The sequence below is a fragment of the Ixodes scapularis genome, unplaced genomic scaffold, assembly GCF_016920785.2.
Source record: "Ixodes scapularis isolate PalLabHiFi unplaced genomic scaffold, ASM1692078v2 PGA_scaffold7__128_contigs__length_106722199, whole genome shotgun sequence".
In the NCBI taxonomy this organism is placed as follows: Eukaryota; Metazoa; Arthropoda; class Arachnida; order Ixodida; family Ixodidae; genus Ixodes; species Ixodes scapularis.
The window spans coordinates 54,378,305-54,396,440 of NW_024609882.1; the positions used below are offsets into that span (position 1 = coordinate 54,378,305).

Consider the following 18,136-nt stretch of genomic DNA (forward strand, 5'->3'; position numbering starts at 1 on the left):
TACATCAGATGAAGGACGGCAAAGGTGACGGGCAAGACAGAGCCCTCCACGTTCTCATATTTGTACTGTTATCATTGTCAAGGTCTTTTTTATAAATATTTAACTTTCCTGTACGACTATGTACACAACGTTGGCCCATTCGATGATTTAAAAAATGCAGACCTTTTTGTGTGCATTCGGTCTTGGCGAAGATAACTGAACTTATAAAAAATAAAGTAGTTTTGGGGTACCTGAGTTCAGGTCAGATCTTGGTGCACCAACGGTTGTTTAATAAGTTACCTCATAATGAATGATTAGTAATAAAAAAAAATTTGCAAAAGACTAAAAAATATATATAAACACGCTTCTAATAGTTCTTGAGTTCGGGAAGGGATTCTACTGCATTGCTTTGTACTGTTCGAAAATATTTTCTCTTGCTTACTTCGGGCAACACTTTGGATATAAGTTATGACTTACCTCAAATTCCAAGCACAGTATTCCAAAATAAAGGAAAGACACTTAAACTTCAAATATCATAAATAATGGGTTCTTTGGGGATCTGTTCCTTGCTCAATAGTATCTAAATTTTCTATGAATAAAACGGTAAACTTACGGAAAAGCCTAAACTTAGTATCATTTCAATAAGATAAAACTGTGTGCTTTTCTGATGTGGACACGCACGACATACTTAAAAAGGCAAAATGTAGACTGATGGGAGTAGACTCATGCTTTATGTAATATTAAATTCCATTAATCTTAGGTATAACGAAAATGCTGATACTGTTCAAACCGGAATGAGTAAGCATGTCTTCAATATCGCTTTTAAAATTGCAAGACGCTTTTTTTAGTCAGTTATCAACAACTTCATTTTTGGGTATTTCGTTTATGAAAACTTACTGTGTACATCGAAGACTGACTCATGAGAATCGAACTTCGTCCAGCCATTGTAGTTTTAAGTGAAGTAAAACGCATCTCCCGTCAGGGTAAAAAACAGGAAAACTGGGCGCTTCTGCTGTAATGTTCGGCGAGTTCCCGGGACAGCGGGGCATTGACGAGTGCACGCAAGCTTGCCCGGTGTTCAACTGTTTTAATCTCGTGCGACATGCTCTTTATATACCAGGTGTGCAGGGGGCGCCACCTGGCTGTCTATCACATTCCTCCCCCCCCCCCCTAACAAAAATGAGCCAAGGTCCCACCGATTTTCACGGTGAAAAGCGCACAGGAGGCGTCGTGCTCGATTACTTCTCCTCGGTAGTGGAGTAGCAGGACTCCTTGGTAGCGGAATGCCAGGAACAGGCTGAGTGTCGTCATGCTGGTATTCAGCTGTTACGGTTTGAGGTACCGCTTGGGCAGAATCCTCTAGTGGTACAGGCACATTCACATTAGGAGGAGCGGCCTGATCCACCGGCTCTGGTCGCGGACCCGATGATGCCCTAGCTTGGGATAGGTCAGGACGCAGATGTCCTTCATGACGTCTCCAACACCGACCATCTGGGAGTGCGATATCTGTGATGTGGTCACTGGGAGTGTCGATCACAGTTGCCGGTACCCATGGTGAACCTTGTCGAAAATTTCTCGCATACACGGCATCACCCGGTTGGACAGTTGGTATCAGTCGAGCACCCCTGTCGTGCGCCATCTTCTGGATGAGTTGTTTTTTCGATACGCTTGACCTCAGGTCCGGGTGAAGTAGAGCCAAAGCAGTCTTCAACTTGCGGCCCATCAGTAACTCCGCCGGAGTGCACCCTGTGGTTTCATGAGGTGTAGTTCTGTAGTTGAGCAGGATTCGGGCCAGCTGACATTGGAAACTTCCATCAGCTGCCTTCTTCAGCTTCAACTTTATGGTTTGAACCGCTCGCTCAGCGGCTCCATTTGACGCTGGGTGATATGGTGGTGTTAGAATCTGCCTTATTCCATTTTGTTGAAGGAAGTTCTTAAAGCTACCGCTTACAAATGCCGGCCCGTTATCGGATACGACGAGGTCTGGTAGTCCGTGACAGGCAAACATCACACGCAGGCAAGGGATCGTGGCTTCTGCCGACGGCGTGGACACAGGAACAACCTCAATCCATTTTGAGTAGGCGTCGACCACGATGAGTAGATATCGGTTCTTCATTGGTCCAGCAAAGTCGATATGAAGACGAGACCATGGCTTTTCTGGGAATGGCCATGGCATCATTGGTGCTGGTCGTGCGAGTCGCTGGTTTTCTTGACACACACGACATCCCCGCACTGTAGCCGCAATGTCTTCATCTAATGATGTCCACCATACATGACTCCTAGCCACGGCCTTCATTTTGGTGATCCCTGGATGACTTTCATGCAAGAGTCGTAGAACCTCTGGTTGTAAGGATCCCGGGATGACGACTCTTGACCCCAACAGGATACAGTTCTCTTGTACGCACAGCTGAGTTGTTCGAGGAGCGTACGGTTTTAAGTCTGGGTCATGCAGTTCAGCTCCAGACCACAAATGATCGCGAAGCTTCGACAAAATCAAGTCTTTTGAAGTGGCGTCAGCCACGACAGACGCAAGTAGTACGCGAGGATAGGCCCCCTCGAGCATAAATACCTCGGCTGGCCGCTCGATGGAACATGGAGGAACTGGCAGCGGCAGCCTACTCAAGGCATCCGCATTTGCTATGTGTGAACGAGGTCTGTATTTCAGTTTGTAGCTGTAAGCCGACAGCATCAGTGCCCAACGCAGCACCCGTGGCGAACAGGTCTCAGGTACAGGCTTGTCCGCAGCAAGCAGCCCCAGCAAGGGCTTGTGGTCTGTGACCGCTTCGAAGTCACGGCCCCACAGGTATTGCCGGAACTTAGTCACACCAAATATCAGAGCCAGGGCTTCCTTGTCAAGCTGACTGCAGTTGCGCTCAGCCGGCAGAAGACCTCTAGGTGCAAACGCAATTGGTTTCTCAGCACCTGAATCTTCTCGGTGAGCAAGGACAGCCCCAATTCCGTACGGCGACGCATCGCAGATAAGCACCACTGCTTTCTTCGGGTCATAATGCGCCAATACCGCGGCAGACAGCAGTAACTCCTTGCTCTGACGAAAAGCCTGTTCCTGGTCCGCACCCCAAGTCCAAGGCGTCTTTGCCCCCAGAAGATGGTTTAACGGATGTAGAACGCTGGACAAGTTAGGCAGGAACCGACGATAGAAATTGACCAGTCCCAGGTAGCTCTGCAGCGTTTTTACATCGGTAGGCCTTGGAGCTTTCAGTACTGCGTCAGTCTTTTCTGGGTTTGGTTGGAATCCCGCAGAGCTAACGACATGACCCAAGTATTTAACCTGGGGAACCAAGAAATCGCACTTGCACAGCTTCAGCTTCAGCCCAGCTTGCTGCAGCCGACTCAGCACTTGGTTCAGGTTTTCCAGGTGGTCTTGATCGTTTCGCCCTGTCACGAGAATGTGGTCGAAATATACAACGACGTGCTTAAGTCCTTGCAATAGGTTCTCCATCTCTCGTTGAAAGATCGATGGTGCAGAGGTCACACCGAACGGCAGGCGAGTGTACTGGTACAGACCTCGTGGAGTGTTGATGGTAACCAGTTGTGACGACTTCTCATCAAGTTTAACTTGTAGGTATGCATCTTTTAAGTCCAACTTGCTGAATTTCTCGCCTCCGCTCAGCTTAGCAAACAGGTCCTCCACTCGCGGGATGGGGTACTTTTCAGGTACAGTCACAGGATTCACGGTGACTTTGAAGTCTCCACAGATGCGAATCTGCCCATTTTGTTTCAGGACCGGTACAATAGGGGCAGCCCATTCCGAAGTCTTCACTGGACGTAGGACTCCCTCCCGTTCCATGCGTTGCAACTCCTCGTTGACTTTGTCAAACATCGCAAATGGAACTGAACGAGGCTTGAAAAACCTTGGTTTGGCGTTGTCCTGAAGATTTATCTTTGCGGCCACCCCCTTGAAAGTTCCCAGACCTTCATCAAAGATACTGGAGTATTCAGCAACGAGGTTCGCAACAGAAGTCACGAAGTTGACATCCTTCGCGTTGGAAAGCTTGATGCCAAGGCCTTTCATCCAGCCACGTCCTAGCAGAGATGGGCAGGTGCCAGGGACAACATACAGGATGTCCTGACATTCGTGGTTTCCAAGTCTCACCGTTGCAGTAAGGCTTCCCTGAACTGGGGAAAGTTCACCTGAATAGCTTTTCAGCATGATGCGCGACGGGTCCAGCTGCCTTGATGGAAATTCGCGTCGAAATGTCTCCTCAGACACAACAGACACGCTAGCTCCCGTGTCAAGTTCCATCAGCAATGGAGTCCCGTTCACCGTAACTTCCAATTGGAAAGGTTGGCCGTCGACTGCAGAAGATGTCATTTCCCACATCTCGTAGACTTCTGGCAGTGAGACATCTTGCGACTGGCCCGCTCCGTCCAAGGTGTGGACCGATCTCGGTATTCTAGTGGACGTCGTCGGGCCATCGGCGGTTGCATCCGCTGTCTTCCCCTTGCACACTCGTGCCAGATGCCCCTTTACCCGACACTTGTGACAAGTGGTACTTGCATGACGGCACTGTGTGGCGTAATGCTCGCCTTCGCAACGAAAACACGAGATGGTGCCAGTCTTCCACTTTGGGTTCACAGCTGCATCGCGTGACACTGTGTTAGCTGACGCGAGGTTTGGCTGGATAGACGTCGACAGCATCTGCGAATTTTTCTTCGCTGCTTCCATTGCAACGACCGTCTTTTTTGCGAGGTCAAGGGTCAAATCTGGAATCTCCAGGAGTCGCCTTTGTATCATCTCGTCGTTAATACCTCCGACGATGCGGTCTCGCAGCATTCTATTTCGGAACGCGCCGAATCCGCAATCATCCGCCAGCTTGTTCAGACAAGCAAAGAAATCCGCCGCTGTCTCACCGTCATGACGCATCCGTGAATTGAACTTAAAGCTTGCGACGACTTCCGAAGGCTTCGGTGAGAAATGCTCGCCTAATACCTCAAAAATGGTTTCTAGGCTGGCCTCCGACGGTTTGACAGGAGCCAGAAGATTTCGAAGCAACGAATATGTGGCGGGTCCAAAACACGTAAGTAAAACTGCTCGCCTTTTCTCATCCCTGACATCGTTGGCGATGAAGTACTGTTCAACCCGCTCCCGGTACTCGCTCCAGTTCGTTTCAGTGTCAAACGGCTCTAGTTTGCCGACCACCGGCATTCCAGAACAGGCGCACGGTCCGACGGCAGCCGTTCAACACTTCCACTTCCTCGTCGCCACTGTAATGTTCGGCGAGTTCCCGGGACACTGTAATGCTTTATGTAATATTAAATTCCATTAATCTTAAATATAACGAAAATGCTGATACTGTTCAAACCGGAATGAGTAAGCATGTCTTCAATATCGCTTTTAAAATTGCAAGACGCTTTTTTTCGTCAGTTATCAACAACTTCATTTTTGGGTATTTCGTTTATGAAAACTTACTGTGTACACCGAAGACTGACTCATGAGAATCGAACTTCGTCCAGCCATTGTAGTTTTAAGTGAAGTAAAACGCATCTCCCGTCAGGGTAAAAAAGAGGAAAACTGGGCGCTTCTGCACTCCTCTTTATTTCTTTCTATCAGTGCAGTAGCTACGTCCCAAGCAAATTTGGAGTCCCTTCTATCTCTACAACAGCGGGCGTTACGACTACATGTAATACACAATGTTTTAGAGGTGTTACACTATACTTGAAGACAGAATATTAGACTTAAGACGTTTTTACTAATGGAGTTTAGCAAACAGGCTCCTAAGATTTTCGTCAGTATCAGTCAGATAATGGCTGTTTAAAATTAAGTGCCATGAATTGTCCCTCGTGATTTAGAAAACGACTTATTAGTTAAGCCACATTCAAGAATAAACTTTGGTTACAAGAAAGAATGTTTTCATGCACCAGAATTATGAATCAACGCTCCATTGTATAAGATATTTGGGGTTTTATTTTTATAAATTGAGAACTATTGCTTTAAACATTGCCCGAGTTTGGCAAAGTTTTTATCTGTTTAAGTATAGTTTAATTTATTTTGCAGGGGTTGTGTTGCAGTATAGTTGAAGTTGTGGTATGACCTCAACAGGAAACTTTTGATTTTCGTCAAGCTTCTATATTATAATGCTATCTCAGTGAAATTGCATTGTATGGGTGGTTGTGCCACGTCTTAGACAACATCACCACTTAAACGAAAGAAGCTGGCTCTCTAACAGTTGATACCCAGGAGACCCTAGGCTTTGCCCCAGGGTTTCTTTGCCAAACAAGGCCTAACTCCCTCCTCTAAAAAAGATCCAGTACGCCATGTTTGCCAACAGAGCCGCAAACCGCGTAGCAACCCCTGCATCAATCGCATATTTGGGAGCGCCATCATAGCCGTCACCACCGTGCTGGAAGTCCTCGATGTCCACTTTGCAGTTCATGGTCTACCCGGGGCGTAGTTGAGCGATACGAAAGCCTCAATCAGTCGAATGCTGCCCCTGTTACGTCAGAACAATGCCAAGGATAGGGGCGCTGACACGAACACCATCTACAGGTTGGCCCGCAGCCAGATCCAGGCCAAAATTATCTATGGCGCCAGCTACCTAACCTATAGTTAGTTTGTGACAAATTAAGGAAGCAGCAGATAGTCCGCATCCAGTGCGACGTTCCTGGTTCTGTTAACACTTCGTACGTACGCGCAGCCATAGCCCGGCAAAAGGCAGCGAGCGTGTACTGGACGCGTGGCTTCTACTGCATTCCTAGCCTGTCACCAACTATAAGATTAATCGAGACCATTCAAGAACCTCATCTAACTCCATAAAACGTCACGCCCTCAAAAAGATGGCGCTCATTAAGCAATAGAGTTCGAGACGGAAGTCGAGCGTGATAAGGCGCCTCGATTGACGAGTGTTGAGGCAGCACTCGTACATATTATGTGTCTGCTCGTAATTCGATGTCAAACTTCTGGTGCACATCATTCTGGATGGTGCTGGACGCAGTGTGAAAAGGAATAGAGCGCGGTGGTGATAGAATACGAAATATTTATAACAGGACCTTACATGGAGGAAAGGATTCGTGGAGAATATGTATGGTCAGTGGCACACCAACTTCTTTTCGAGTGACGAGGGGGGGGGGGGCGGTGCCCTTGGTATCCCTTGGGCGCCACCGGCCAGTCTTTGACCTGCCCAGTGGCGGCCGTTTCAAGGGGGGCAACAGATGCCTTGCCCCCACCACTCTGACAACCGGGGGCCAACGCCCCCCTTGCCCCCACCCCCCCCCCCCCGGGTGGTACACCCATGTGAATGGTATTTATGCTTTGCTCCTTTTGCGTGCCATTTTATGCTGTTCTCCTTACTTCAAACTCTTTATAGATCACCCTAGTAAAAAATACACCATGCCGAGGGCTGGTGTGACTTGATGTTACACCAGACTTTTTCATTGCTGTGATTTGGGACATCTTCACTCCAGCAATCTGGTGTTCTGGTGTGACACCAGAAATCTTGTGTTGGTGTGACACCAGCAATCTGGTGTTCTTATGTGGCACCAGTAATCTGGTGTTCTTTTGGGACATCAGGTTTTGTTGTGGTGTGATACCAGAGCACCTGTTGACTGGGTGTTGCTTTACTCACAAAAAGGGCACAATGATAAGTTAGAAAACAATGCTGCTGTCATAATTACTTTATTCAAAAAAGCAAAAAGGTACAACTGTCAAGCTTCAGAAGCTTTACTGCTGTAGGGAGTTGCCCGTTATCAACTGGAGTTTGTCCGGAGCAACTGCCCTGCATCGAAGAACCGGACGCCCTGTCGTTTCGCAGTTCTTGGCCTTTTAGCTTGCGGTTGACTCGTGTCTTTAGTTATGCTGATCCGTTCCGTGTACTCCTCTGCGCCAGAAATCTCCTCTTCTAAGGCATCATGTTCGACAGATGGCTTGATTTCCTTGTCCAGCTCTTTAACGGAAGCCTCTTTAAGTAGAAGAATATCAAATGTTTCTTCGAGCTCACCGATGACGGTTGGATCCGTGGCCAGCAGGACGCCAATGTCGTTGATGGTCATTGTTGTGGCGGCTCGCAGGGCAATCCACTTTCGCTTCAGGCGGTCGACGCCCTCCTCGCTCGTAACAGACATGATCTGGCCGTTAATTCCCGGTTTTCGGCACCAAAAAACGGTAAAAATTACTAGCTTTCTTTGCTGTTTTGCTACCAAACCAATCTCGTCGGAAGTCAGGAAAGTGCACCAACACACATCTTTTCGGCTTCGACTCACAAAGAACACTCCTTTATTTTCTCGAACTTAAACAAGATACGGCGGAAAGGGAAAAGGAAACCCTCAAAGAGATGAGCCGGCGAGCGCCCCAAGCTGCACAAGGCCGCCCGGGAAAGTGCTCGGGACAAAGGGGACACTTCTTGAGCACAAAAAAGCTCGCCGCGGGGTCTCCGGCGACCACCAAGACGGCAGGAAACAAGGCACCACGTCGGGGGACTTGGCGGCAAACAAACTAATAGAAAACATGTTTGCGGACGGGGGGGAAAACCAACAAAAACACAACTCCGGTGTCACATGAAACTGCGTGGTGTGCACACCAGCCTGCCTGGTGGGCACATGAGTCCTTGTGGTGTGACACCGGACTCTCTTGGTGTACCCAACAGGCTGGTGTGCGGGTACAGCAGCATTTCTGGTGGGCACACCAGAAATGCTCGATACTTTATCATTGCTGGTGGGCACACCAGATAATCTGGTGTCACACCAGGATTCTCTATGTCCCACCAGGATTTCCTTGTATATTTTTCATTGGGGCATTATTTCCGCTCAAGAAAACTAGTCGGCTCCGGTGAACCACATAGTTACCGAACGGTAAAGACTGCGTGCCATGCTTCACGAAAGGCGTCTGCCCAAATGAAACCTGTTTTGCCGTGAGGGCACATTTCAAACGGTTGTATTATAAGCTTCCGAGGCACCCACAGTGTGGGGAGATCGAACAGAACCATATTTTTCTTCAGTCAACTTCTTTACAGCGTTCTCTCTGCTGAATTGAAAAGACTAGGGGGCTTTGTAAAAGGAGCTGATTTTCTTATTCTTGTCTGCAACCTTTTTAAACCATTTTTTAATGTCGGTTGACTGAGATGGATTATATTATGGATTGGGTTCATATTGTAAATTACGAAGCAACTTGCACCAAACAGATGTTTTGAATCTTATTAATTTATATTAAAAATGACAACAAATGTAACGAAATACCTAAGTCTGCCAAAGTATTGCGATACATCTTAAATGTATTTCACTATTGAAGTACAAATACATTTTTCGAATATATCTAAATACAGAGAAACAGACACTCGAAAGTATCTCTAATGTATTATCTCCCCGAAGGAAAAATCCATCAATGTAACCCTGTTTGGCAGTCAATGTTTTCTAGTGGACCGCTGACTGTGCCTGACTGTACGTCAAGCATGTCTGATTGGCCAACAAGTTACTCTGACCGACAGTCAAACTCCAGTCAGACTCTGCTTGTCGGCTTTCTGATGGTTTCCTGGTGGCAGTCGGCCGCCGCGAAATTCCATCAGGATGTCTTGGTGGCGATTCTGACTGTACATCGATTGTCTCTGACTGTACGTCAGAAAGACGTACGGTCAAAGGACGTAAAGTTCGTTCGGACACCACTATTTCGTCAAATCTATGAATACGAAAGGTAATCTATGCACGAGAAAACGATTTCGGGACGTGAGCCCTTAAAACCGCTGACGTTAGATATTTGACACGCAACCGACCGACAACCTTGATCAGAAGCCCGCCGAAGTGCCGAAAACGACACTTCGCTTCGCCCATAGAGGCTTCGCCGCTTCGCCGAGCTTTCATGAACGATCGCTCTTGACTCGTTTTGTTTGCCCGCTTGCTCCAACCTGTCGATCCTGCCAGGGTTCTACAATGTCTTACGTTTTAGTAGAATTTCTACCCGACAAGACCCAGCCTGTTGTGAGTTCCGACGATGTAAGGGACTTTAGCGGTGTAGTTGAAGACGACAAGGTGTACCAGGTCTACTGGGCCGGAGACGCGCGAGCAAAAAGATCGTTCTACGACGCGAAAGTACTCTACATGGCAGGTGAGTAGAACTGAAGTACGGCGAGTGATGTACGAGTGCTTTGCATAACATGCTGACGGCTTAACTGCATTTGCAGCCGAAGCATCTCGTATAAAATGATTAGTGAAATCGAGTTTCAAAAGCGGTGCCATAGCATAGCGGTTACGGTGTGCGATTTGTACGCAAGTGGTCGAGGGTTCGAATCCGCGGTTGTCCTGCTTTTTTTTTCTTTTTTTTTTCTCGAACATTTTGTTTTATCGAGGTATTTGGCGATATTTATGAGTGCGTATAGCTTTACTCTTATATAAATGTTCCTTTTGTTGATGAAAATCCCTTGGCAGTGGTAGTCAGACGTCATCTGATGGACCATCACATGACGTCTGATGGTCCATCACGTTCCACCAAGGCTGCTGACTGGCAGTCAGTGTCCCAAATTACGTACCTTGATGGAATTTTCAATAGGGCCAGTATACTTCTATTGCGATACTGCCCAGTCTGCTATAAATGGTGACTATCACATCTGGTTATGTGTAATAACGTGAATGTGTGACGACTGGTTACATACACTGCCTTATGTGAGATGCAGTATGCTTAAGTGGTGGAAAGACACATTACAAACATGGTCCTTCGTTGATGTCCTCATATTCTCCACATTATTTGTGTGCTAAACTGTAGTCCTATCATCCATGTGCTACTGCTTATGGTTCAATGGCAACTGTGACTACATCACTTTTCGAGTATCAGGTACAATTAGGATAAAACATTAAACAAACCTCACGGTGATAGGTCAGTAAAACAAGAGCCCAAGAAATTGATGATAAATCAGCCAAAAACATCCCCTACAAGTATTGAAGAGTAATGATATTGAAACATAGGAGCTTCTTCCATTAGTAGAGAACAAATCTTAAATTGCGACCTGTAGCAGAAGACACCAAGCTTCGTCCTGTCGTGTGCTGTTCTCATCATGTATGACGTTTACCAACTCGCTCAGTTAGCTACCTTAGTACATCAAGCTGCATGAACAGAGCTACTAATGGGCGTGTGCACTTGTGAATGATGCAAAAAATAAAATACGGACACTTTCATTAGGCACGCTTTTATCAATGAACTAATTGTGCAAATATTAAGTAGCGTTCTCCGCTTTGCCGCAATAGGAAAAACATTTTGAGTTATTTTTTAGCACATTGGCCATTAAGAGAAAGCTTAAATGCAACATAATGTAGCAACACCAGGAGAAATCTGTTGCTTCACATGGTTGACAACATCGTTTCTCAGGAGGAACCGAGCTGTACAGAATGTGTGGGTACAGGTAGATCGACTCCAGATATAGTTGAAGAATCTGCATTATCCTAAGTTGAAGAATAAACAACATCTTGAACATGACTACGAGAAACGTGCACCCATGAACCAATAAATGTGAATTTTTTAAGAGAGTTTTAATTCACACATGGGATGTTCACATTGTGAGTATTTAAAGTGATTTTGTAGTGTTTCTTATATATGTACAAGTTATGTAAAGGGGTCACGCAAGCATGACAAAAAGATATGACAATACAGCAGCGTCCACAGGAACATCAAGTGCAGAAGGGTGCACCTGGGCCGACGGTGTGGCAACCTGTGTCCCGTGCGGAGCGATTCCAGTCTGTGCATTAGAAATTAACACATGACCTAAACAAGTGCCTAGACCAATTTTATATTTATGCTTAGCAGTCTAACAAGTAAAAAAGAAAAAGGAATCAGTGTCCGTAGGATAGTTGATTACATACATTGACAGACGGTGCATCACAGCTGTGACGACCCGGGCAACGTGCAGATCTTCTAGCCTGCGCATCAGAGATTTGAGTCATTAGTACATGTGATCTAACCAAGTACTAAGCTTAATCACACAATATAAGCTTAGCAGTCTCACAAGTAAAGAAGAAAAGAAAACAGGGTCCCGAGGCACCGTCGGTTGCCAGACCGTGCCTCGGGACTATGGTAGCATCTGCTAGGTGCAGAGCTTCTGGCCTGCGCACCAGAGACTAGTCATTAGCAAACATGACCTATCCAAGCACTAAGCCTAGTTTCATAAGATATTCTTAACAACCCGAGAAAAAGAAAAACAGTTTCCGTCATAGTTGATTGCTTACCGTGTCAGACAGAGCCTCGGGACTATGGTAGCCTCTGTGCAACACGCAGAGCCTCTCCCCTGTGCATTAGAGATTAGTCATTACTATACGTGATCTAGGCAAGCACCTAGCCTAGTCACACAATTTCACTTAACAGTCGGACTAGTAAAAAAGAAAATGAATAGGGTCCAGAGAACAGTCAATTGCTTACCTTGCCAGAACGTGCCTTGGGACAATGACAGCATCACTGCTAGGTGCAGAGCTTCCGACCTGTGCATCCGATTAGTCATTAGTAAACGTGATATAGGTAAGCACCAAGCCCAATTTCACTATATATGCATTACAACCTAAAAAATTGTCTGCAGGATAGTTGGTTACTTGCCTACACAGAAGGGCATCGGGACTATGGTAGCGTCAGTGCTACAAGCACAGCCTCTCGCCTGTGCAGTATAGATTAGAGTCATTCGTACACGTGATCTAAGCAAGCACCTAGCCTAGTTCTACAATATTTGCTTAACAATCTGACAAAAAAAATATCAGCAGGATTGTTCATCGCTTACCTTGCCAGACGGTGCCTCGGGACTATGGTGGCATCTGTGGTATAAGCAGGGCTTCTCTCCTTTGCATTAGAGATTCGAGTCATTAGTACACGTGATCTAACCAAGCATCTTACGTTAACTCACACTTCACAGGTGCGTGAGATGACTTGCATACTACAAGCACAAAGAGACTCGGGTTTTTGAACCATTAAAACTTCAACACCTAATTGTTGCTGTAGTGTGACAAATTGTACGCTCCACAAATGAAATATACAATAAAATGTGCAGTCTACTTTTACAAATTTTGCCCAAGAAAGAGTCTGACAAGTCGGGTACCAACATGTCAATTCAAGGTTTGCCAAACTCGAGCTTCGCAAAATCCAGCGTCCGCGGGTACAGCCACTGCACATGTATCCGGATAGAGCTCTCAAAGTAACGCCAAACTGAGCACCACACACTCCGAAGCCGGTGAATGCTACCCTACAGTCTAAGAAAAAAGGAGAAAAAAATAATACAAGGGCGCCTTTTCTTCCCTTCTACTGACGCGCCCCCAAGCGGACACGAGAAAAGGGAAGGAACCAAACATTTTTCTTCTTCTCCAAGTAGACGCGAGAGAGCTTTCGCCCACCCGACTCATCTTCTTTCGATTTCGTTTTTTCGAGCAGGTCGCGCGCGTTGTTTAATAAATAGCTGTTGAGTTGATTGAGCTTCAGCGGCAGCAAAGGACACTTGTAATGCCGTCTTCTAGTCTAAACGTGCAGAACATTTCGGTTGCATTGACGTTTTTATCACTAGTTTTATCAAACGAGCAAACGAAGCCGATAGAAACAGCGAAGTTCCGGAGCAGTGCCAGCAGCGCCACGTACACTGGGTAAGATGCCCGTCTCCGGATTGCGCGGATTGTGGGACTCACGCGGCACGGAACTACATTAGCGAAACCATGCGGAGCTCTTTCGACGTTTTCGACGTTATGGAAATCGCAGGAACTGCGTCCAAGACAGGCAGGTTTTGCTGCCGGCTGCCTGGGTGCCTTCCGTGCTGAGTTCTGTTCTGTTGTCCGACCCCAAGTGCAACCGGCGTTCAACGTGGTTCTGTATTTGTGCGCGTCAGCAACATAGCAGCAACATCGTGATTGCAGTGTTGTGGGTTGTGAACAGAAGACTTGAATTAACGCCGATGTGTCCGTGTGTTCGCGTATCAGTGATGTAACAACAAGGTGAGATCGTAAACCGTCGGGCATTGATGCCGCTGGTCGGGCAGTGATTGGAGGGGGTGGGGGGGGGGGGGGGTGTCGCAGGTTGACATTCCGCTTTACATTAAAAAGTTTAATACCACTTGAGAGACTAGGTGCAATCGATCGGCGTCCGGATAGTCATGTTGGAACGCTGGTCTGAACAGTAAGCTCCTATCGTACAGTGGCCAATGTGACTGTCGGTTCCCTGTTGGAAAATATCGATGATGGAAAGATGACGGAAAAGGCTCATACAAGCGTAACCGTAATATGGGACATCCTATACAAACGAAAAAGGCGGCTCCAGTATAGTGGAATAAGGCGGAACGATACAGGAGGGCGGAACCATACAAGCGTGTCGTATTATGGGACATCCTATACCAGCGTAGTGGATTAAGGCGGAACCATGGAAATGGACGGAACCATACATGCATAACGTAATATGGGACATCCTATACCAGCAAAAAGGCGATACCAGCATGGTGGAGCCATATGGCTCCAGCATGTTGGTTTCGCCTTTTCACTGTTGTACAGGGCGATTTAGTTTTAAGCTTTACATATATGTTTAGAAAGGTCGTGAAAGCTAAATTAATGCGGTTTGTGCAGGCGAGTTATACGGCCAGGCGTACGTAGTATAGGGACCTAGTCGTAACGATCAGTCAGATAATTAAATACAATTTGTTAATCAACTTTTTAATTAGTGAAAATGAAAATATGGTTTCAATTAGAAACTTGCTGAGTCATTGAAAACCACAAGATCAAGTTTTTTTAGAAGGATATAATGCAGGGGTAGCGTTTTATGCATTCTGTAAAAAGCTTTATTTGGATGAGTTTCTAGGTTTCAGTTTCTTATCAGAGCTCATCTCTGCGCCCACGGTCCTGTTCCCCAGGGGCTTAGACACGCAACACATGTGCGCCTTGCTTCCCTTCATCCTACGAGGGAGGCGAGGGGGCGGCTTCGCACTGTGGCCACTGGGCAGCTGGACCGCAGGTGCAAAGATGCGCTCTGGTAAGAAACCGAAGTCTGGAAACGCGTCCAAATTGACCATTTTTTTTAGAACGCCATAAAATGCTACTCTTGTCTTATATCTTTACAAAGAAAATTGATTTAGTGTGTTTTGATGATGCTTAGCAAGTTTCTAATTGGAACCATGGGTCTATTTTAACTGATTAAAAATTTCACGAACATACTATACTTAGAGAGAGGCTGAAGCAGTTTTCTATTTGAGAAAACACCTAAATCTTCTTCATTCGACCTCCAGAATCTCAAATATCAAAATTATTTGCTAATTTAATTAATCGAGGCTGCATAGTCATTTTTAAAGCGTTGAGAAAGCCTTCCCTAAAGAGCGACGTCACAAGAGCAGCTTTCAAAATCTTTGTTCACGCATCTTCAGCGCCTATCAAAGCTATGCACGCACATGCTATTTTTTAAAAGGGCAGAAAAATGTGTCACGACTGGTGCCAATGCCGGAGAATATACCTAGAAAACTTGCGATTGGACGAGCGGCCCTTAAGCGACACACGCTTGGCGGCCGAAAGGTCTTATTACGATGTCACTGTTGGTAGGATGTTTTTGTGTGTTTTCTGACGTTTAGTTATATCTTTGAGGAAAACGAACGAAATATTCAGACTCGCGGGATAAAACTACGCTAGAATGAACCTCCATCTAGTTTTCTGAAAGAAGTCTGGCACATCTCTGTAATAAGCCGACGGATCATTACAAATTAGCCTTTTATACTATGCCGCCCTGGCCATATAACTCACGTGCACAGACTGTGTAAATGTAGCTTTTACGGCTTTTTAAAAAAAATCTGTAAAACATAGAAAAAAACACTCTGTAGAATGTCCCCCAATACAATACGATTGTATGGTTCCTTCCCCGCTTGCATTGTTCAAGAAAGACTTGTGGACATCCAGCATTTCATTGGAATGCTGGATGTCAGCGAGTCTCTACATCAGTGAGTGGTTTCAAACAAGCATGATGTTTGCACACCAGTAAGCTCTTATCCGAGGCTCACCAAGAGCACTAAGAGCAGAGGCGAAATGTCGTGACCTGGTAAATTTGGTTGCAGGTATTTATTTTTACAAGAACTGCATGCAGCAAAGCTTAACTTTGCTCAAAAGAAGATTATTAAAAATTCAATACTGAACAATGGTGTCCCTTGAGCTGTCAGACCAAACTCCCACTCTTGCCACTCAGGAGTTCCTAACTTGTGCGTAGAGGATCAGCACAACCCAGATTTGTGCTGCGAGCGCACCTGCAATATAAAAGTTTAATAAACATGAGATGAAATATGAGACGTTTACAATTCTCTGTAACGTGAAATTAGAGCACAGATCTTGAAGAGGAGGATGGGAGGGTATGCCCCTCCTCCCCCTCCCCTCCTCCTCTTCTGCTCCCTCCCATTTAGCGGGAAATTTGCCTGAATTTAGCGGGAAAATTTCCCCACTAAATTTAGCTGGTTAAGTTTCCCCCTAAATTTAGCGCAGAAATTGATGTCACATGACCTCAACACAAATGCAGTTTTTCCGCTAAAAGTAGCGGGGAAAATGACGTCGCATGACCGTGTCACGTCATCCATAAAAAAATTCAGTTTCTCAGCTAGACTTAGCGGAAATATTAACGTCACATGACCACAACATTAATTCAATTTCCTGCCAACTTTAGTTGGGCGGTTACGCCGACAGCGACGCCGCAAAACACGGAAACGGGTGCTAAGAGCTGCGCTAAAAACTAAATGCATCAGGTGAAATAAAGTGAACATTAGAGATACTGTAAGAAAAAGAAGAGAATCTAAGATACCGTTCTCAGATCCTTCCTTTTGTCCGTTCTCAAATGTTTTGATTTCAAGAAATGTTTATCTCTTTATTCATACCCAGAGAACCCCTCCCAGTTTCAGCATGAATGCAATAAATCAATGCAGACTAGACCTTGTAAACTATAATCCACATGAAAATGAATGTTTGCCACATAGTCATGTATGAGTCAGTAGCTCAGATCTCTAAATACATTTGTATTGAGGAACATTCTTGAATAAAACTTCTGGGCTTCGAATTCAACAGTTTGTACTTCCATAAGGAACACTGTATGGCACTGATTTCTTTTTTTTTTTTGTGACACATCAGAAACAGCACAGCACTGTCATCCTCGCATACCTAACAAGAATTTGTATCTTTTTTTTTAGCATGGCATGTACTATTCTAATGCTCATACAGCATCCTTTAACAAAATTTCCTTTGTAGAGCTTTTATTGGTTCTTATTTAGCTCGCACGACAGATTCGGTACCTTGAATTCTCACTTGGCATCAACAGTTTTATATATTAATGAAATAGCGAAAGACAAGATGTATGGACTTGAGTACGGCTCAGCAAGCACAGATGTTGAGAAAAGTACTGAAGAAAACTCAAATGTCAAAATAAAAATAAGCTGGAATGTGGATACAATTATGGACATGGTCATGAATACAGTTAGCAGATTCAATATGAAGAATGTGTGTTAGATGCACGCTCAAAGAAACCTGTTGCATCTATATTCATTCAAATTACTTTGCAGAACCCAGCGCTGCAGTCTCAGGTGGGAGTTTGCTGAATGAGTCTACTGAAAATGAGTGTAGACGGAAAAAGCAGTTTGATCTGCGATAATGAGCATTACATAAGTGACATGTCATTATTACTGTTACAGTGCCGAATGTTCCAAACTGTCAGTCGCATCATTCTGTGAGTTCCCTCCGTACATTACAGGGTTTGGCTCTCTCGAATGCTTTGCGAGAAAAATGATGAACTGGAAATATCTAGAGTAGTTCTAGAAAAACTATTTCCAGAATCTTATCTCAGCATCGCAAAGAATATAAAAAGTTTCTAAAGACAAGGTTAGTGCAGGAGTTGAATAAACTAAATACTTTGTTTTTCGAAACCATCTTGCCGTAGTAAACGTATGAAGTTCCCCTAGGTAGAGCTAGTCATTACGGATGATTGTGCCCATTGCGTACCATAAAAATTTAATTTGCGACCTACAATATTTACAAACTCAATTAACTCTGAATAAGTGGACCACTTGGCATTAAAGATTGGCCTCACCATGACTGTCTGCCAACATCTACATAATAATTTCCATGAACCAATGTATTTCAAGAAAATATTTGGTACGAGCTGCTTAAAACACAAGAGCACTTTTTAACAAGTGCTGACTACATTAGAAAACATGATTGTGCTTTGAAGACGGGGACATAGGAAGGATAGACACCA

The 18,136-nt window shown here is 45.3% G+C and overlaps 1 protein-coding gene across 1 annotated transcript; it reads right to left on the bottom strand.

Annotated features, from left to right (window-relative positions):
- Positions 1–1,149: 1,149 nt before the first annotated feature.
- LOC120846646 lies at positions 1,150–4,666 on the bottom strand. Its single transcript, XM_040218483.1, has 2 exons — positions 3,852–4,666; positions 1,150–1,276 (listed from the first exon to the last, which is right to left on the bottom strand). The coding sequence occupies exons 1-2, from the start codon at positions 4,664–4,666 to the stop codon at positions 1,150–1,152; spliced, it is 942 nt and encodes a 313-aa protein (XP_040074417.1).
- Between the last annotated feature and the right edge of the window lie 13,470 nt (positions 4,667–18,136).

Excerpts from the sequence above, each read along its gene's own strand:
- LOC120846646 (XM_040218483.1), bottom strand. The coding sequence starts at position 4,666 with ATGGAAGCAGCGAAGAAAAATTCGCAGATGCTGTCGACGTCTATCCAG. Across the intron at positions 1,277-3,851 it reads CAGGACAACGCCAAACCAAG|CCTGTTCCTGGCATTCCGCT; the intron begins GTTTTTCAAGCC and ends GACGACACTCAG.